At 43.3% G+C, this 3,794-nt stretch overlaps 2 protein-coding genes across 2 annotated transcripts; one reads left to right on the top strand and one right to left on the bottom strand.

Moving 5' to 3' along the window:
* Positions 1–972: 972 nt before the first annotated feature.
* On the top strand, positions 973–2,668 carry EAF01_006494 (uncharacterized protein; the record flags this gene model as incomplete). Its single annotated transcript, XM_038914748.1, has 3 exons — positions 973–1,196; positions 1,367–1,670; positions 1,719–2,668. 3 exons carry the CDS (start codon positions 973–975, stop codon positions 2,502–2,504), a joined length of 1,314 nt encoding a protein of 437 aa, XP_038769703.1. The 3' UTR covers positions 2,505–2,668.
* Positions 2,669–2,857: 189 nt separating this feature from the next.
* On the bottom strand, positions 2,858–3,313 carry EAF01_006493 (uncharacterized protein; the record flags this gene model as incomplete). The annotated part of the gene is made up of 1 exon (XM_038914747.1): positions 2,858–3,313. The coding sequence occupies one exon, from the start codon at positions 3,311–3,313 to the stop codon at positions 2,858–2,860; it is 456 nt and encodes a 151-aa protein (XP_038769702.1).
* Positions 3,314–3,794: the final 481 nt, after the last annotated feature.

Here is a 3,794-nt window from a genome sequence, read left to right as displayed (position 1 = left end):
ATTGATTATTGAATTTGAATTTAAATATTATTCTAAATATATAAAACAAATTTAACTAATCTTAATTAAAGATTATAATTCTTTTTAAAATTATCATTTTATATAATTGAAAAGTAAAAAGAATTGTTATATTTATAAGAGATAATTTTATAAAACAAAAAGGGTTATATTAAAGAAGAAATTTATTAATTTTAAATTAAAAAGAATAAGGTATAAGAATAAATAAGAATATAAAGAATGTAATATTCCTTTATATAATAATAATAAGTGTTTCAATAATTATTATAGAATATAGTCCTAATATTATAAGAATTCTCAGAATCCTGATGTTCTGATTGATCACTAAGATCCCTGTTAAGCGAGGCGTCATATAATGGCGGTCTAGGGGATAAGCTGACCCATGAGTCCGTGCACCCACTGGTGTATCTCTCTACCCGGATTAGTCATCAGCATCATGAACGTGATGCAGAAAACTGACCAACGATATCAGCTGCACGTGACTGAGTGCGATCTCGAAAAGTTTTGTTGCACATCTGAAATGTGTCGGTCGTTTACAAACGTTTCAAAAGCGTTTTCGGGAAGTTTTGTTGAATCCTTTTGGGGGAGCGGTCGCTAATAATTTTATTACAGCTATGTAGCACCTTGTAGGTAAATTTTTCACGTTACACTGAGCTGTTGGGTTCGGCATATATTTATGAGTATCAATCTAGGTATGTAGGAAACATTAGATAGAGTCTGATTTCCAACATAATAACAGTTCTCTTTATTGACATGGACTCGCTATTGTGGGCTCCAGTGATGCTTATGTAACGAACTTGTATATTTCAACAGATCAGGCTTCCGGCGTACAACGATTTTATCAATAAACTCCTATCAATCACTGACTCTATGAGAAACTTGATTTTCACATTACACTGACTTTTCATCTCTCCATCTCGGGTACTCACTCCTAAGCACTTTGACACAGACGCAATGTCCGTACCGACAGGTGCACCTCAACCATCATATATTCTACGCGGACATGCGACTCCAATACATGCAGCGAAGTTTATACGAGGCAATACGAGATTGATTACGGGAGATGCGGAGGGATGGGTTGTGATGTGGAGTTTGGAGAGTAGGAGGGGGACGGCGGTTTGGAGGGCGCATGAGGGGGTTCTGCTGGGGGTGGGGGAGTGGGGGGAGGGGGTTGTGACGTGAGTTTTGTTCTTTTTCTTTTTCTGTTTTCTTAGGGTTTGGAGATTTGGAGATTTGGAGATTTGTTGTTGAGGGAAGAAGAGGGGGAAGGAAATGGGATTGACTAGCTGTCATCATGTTTGGGAACAGAAGGGTGAGCAGAGAAGAACGCCAAGCTGACTTCTGATAGGCATGGAAAAGACAACAAACTAATAATATGGAAACTCCCCCCATCAGAGGAGGAATTCATGAGTAAAGTTCTTCCCGTTGATACCGTCTCAGAAGAGAGGAGAAAACCATGGATTTCACATATGTTAGATGTCAACACCATGAATTTTTGCGCGTTCGCTATGTGTTCTTTGAATTTGGACGTCAAAACTACGGAGGACGAAGAGAAGGGGAAAGACGAAAAGGCAGAAGCTGAAATTGAATACGACGAGAAGAGTAAAAATCAATTATTAATCGCAGTCCCAAATACCTTAACATCCGAATCAGTGAGTATTCTTCCCCGCGAGACAAACAAGAGAAACTAACAATCCCAGATCGATATCTTCCACATTCCCACTCTCCACCGTCTACACAATATTCCTTCGCCCGGACCAGAGAAACCAGGCATGATCATGTGTCTATCACTCTTTTGCCACCCCATCACTAAATGCCTCACCGTTCTTTCCGGTTACGAAGATGGATCAGTTTCCATCTTCTCCTTTACTTCTTCCCTCCCCCCATCCTCTTCTTTCCCTTCAGCTGCACCTTCATCTCAATGGAACACCATATACCATTCCAAATCGCACATCCAACCCGTTCTCTCCCTTTCTCTCGATCCAAGTCCCGATCGCAGATTCTTCCTCACGAGTGGTGCTGATGATCGGATTATCAAATATTTGATCCCTACCAGCACGACTCCTGTCTCTCCTTCAGCATCACCATCAGCCTCAAGATCAAACCCAAATTCGATACTAACCTCCACCAAAGACGCCCCCAAAATACTCAAAACAGCACATTCCGGACAACAAAGCATAGAAATGCGAAACGATGGGAAGATAGCCGTAACAGCCGGATGGGATGGAAGAGCAAGAGTGTACGGAGTAGCGAAGATGAGAGAATTGGCGGTGTTGAAGTGGCATAGGGATGGATGTTTTGCGGTTGCGGTTGCGGATGTTTTGGAGGGGAGAATGAAGGAGAGTGGAGGTGAGAAGGGAAGGGAGGTTGTGGGGAGATTGGGAGAATTGGATGTTAAGGGGGAGAGATTGAGGAAGGCGAGGGAAACACATTGGGTCGCTGTGGGGGGGAAGGATGGGAAGGTTAGTTTGTGGGATGCTTATTGAGGGATTGGGAAGGAAGTCTTCCACGCTTTTGAGAGTAGAAGTTGTGTGAGGTTGTGAAATCATAGTTTCATGATGAATTGATAATCTGTTGGGGAAATCGAGAAATACACATGCAAGCCACATTAAATATTCAGATGAAAATTAACATTAATAGTATTTCAAAAGATCAAAATTTAAGTAAAAGTCGAAAGATCGAACAGGGAAACAATCAAACATATATCGATCATCTAACAAATCATCACACCACTACACCAAACCACCTTCCCCTTCCCCTTCCCTCCAAAATTCACTCTCCCATGCTGGCAAAACCTAATATCCCCAGAATCTCCATCCATCCCTAGACCCCCCCAAATCTAAGCCTTACAAGGCGACCCACCCCCCTCAGCCGGCAACCCACACTCCTCCGGCGTCACCAACATCCAATCCGCATCAATATTTCCCAACTCGACCGCTCTCCCATTAGTCAGGGTATTCAACGCGCTCTCGGCAATATTGAACCCGGTGGCCGCCGCATCAATGGCCAAGATATTGATGGAAACACCTTGATACGTTAAAGTATAGCACGTACCACAGTTCGGAGAGTTCCAACCGGCGATCGTGGATGCGCCGCTGATACGGGCAAAGGTGGGGAGATCACCTTGGACTTTGTATTGGGGGAAGCGGGTTTCGAGACCGTTGGGTCCGTTGGAGCAGGAGACGGCGGAGAGGGAGCGTGCGGCGTTGTCGTAGCCGGGGTCGTATGTTACTTGGATGGCGAGGGTGGAGGTGAGAAGGAGGGGGAGGAGGGTGGGGATGTTGCGGAATTGCATTTTAGTGGGGGTCGTTCTTGGGGGATTTTGTGTTTTGGTGGTGGTAGTTGGTTTTGGGAGGCGGTTTGGTGTAGCGATGTGATGTGATGTTTGTCGAGATGTCGAAAGTTCTTGGCGAGAGTTGATGCTGTTGATGTTGGTTTCCTGAAGGACTCTTGCTTCAATTTATATCCATCATGATGGTTTCTGTTGTTTGTAGATTTGATTGTTTACTAAGTTACGCATATCTAGGACGTTTGCTTCCGAAATTTCGAGTTCCTCACAGTCCTAGAGTGGTAGGTAGATCTCACGAAGCTGTTCTATTTTGGAGACTGATTGAGTGATCAATACAGTGCATATTTTGATGTTGTAATAATAGGAAGAATTAAAGCATCAGAGTTGGCCAGGAGATAGTTATTACTTCACGTTCTTGAAGCGGGGTGAAAAAGAATGTTAGGAATGTTGGAAGCCCAGAAGAAGATTATGAAGTGAACGGCGTGTG

This window comes from Botrytis porri (genome assembly GCF_014898465.1).
Source record: "Botrytis porri strain MUCL 3234 chromosome Unknown BPOR_008, whole genome shotgun sequence".
In the NCBI taxonomy this organism is placed as follows: Eukaryota; Fungi; Ascomycota; class Leotiomycetes; order Helotiales; family Sclerotiniaceae; genus Botrytis; species Botrytis porri.
The sequence above is the reverse complement of the archived record's forward strand: the minus strand, read 5'-3'. Positions and strand labels throughout refer to the sequence as shown.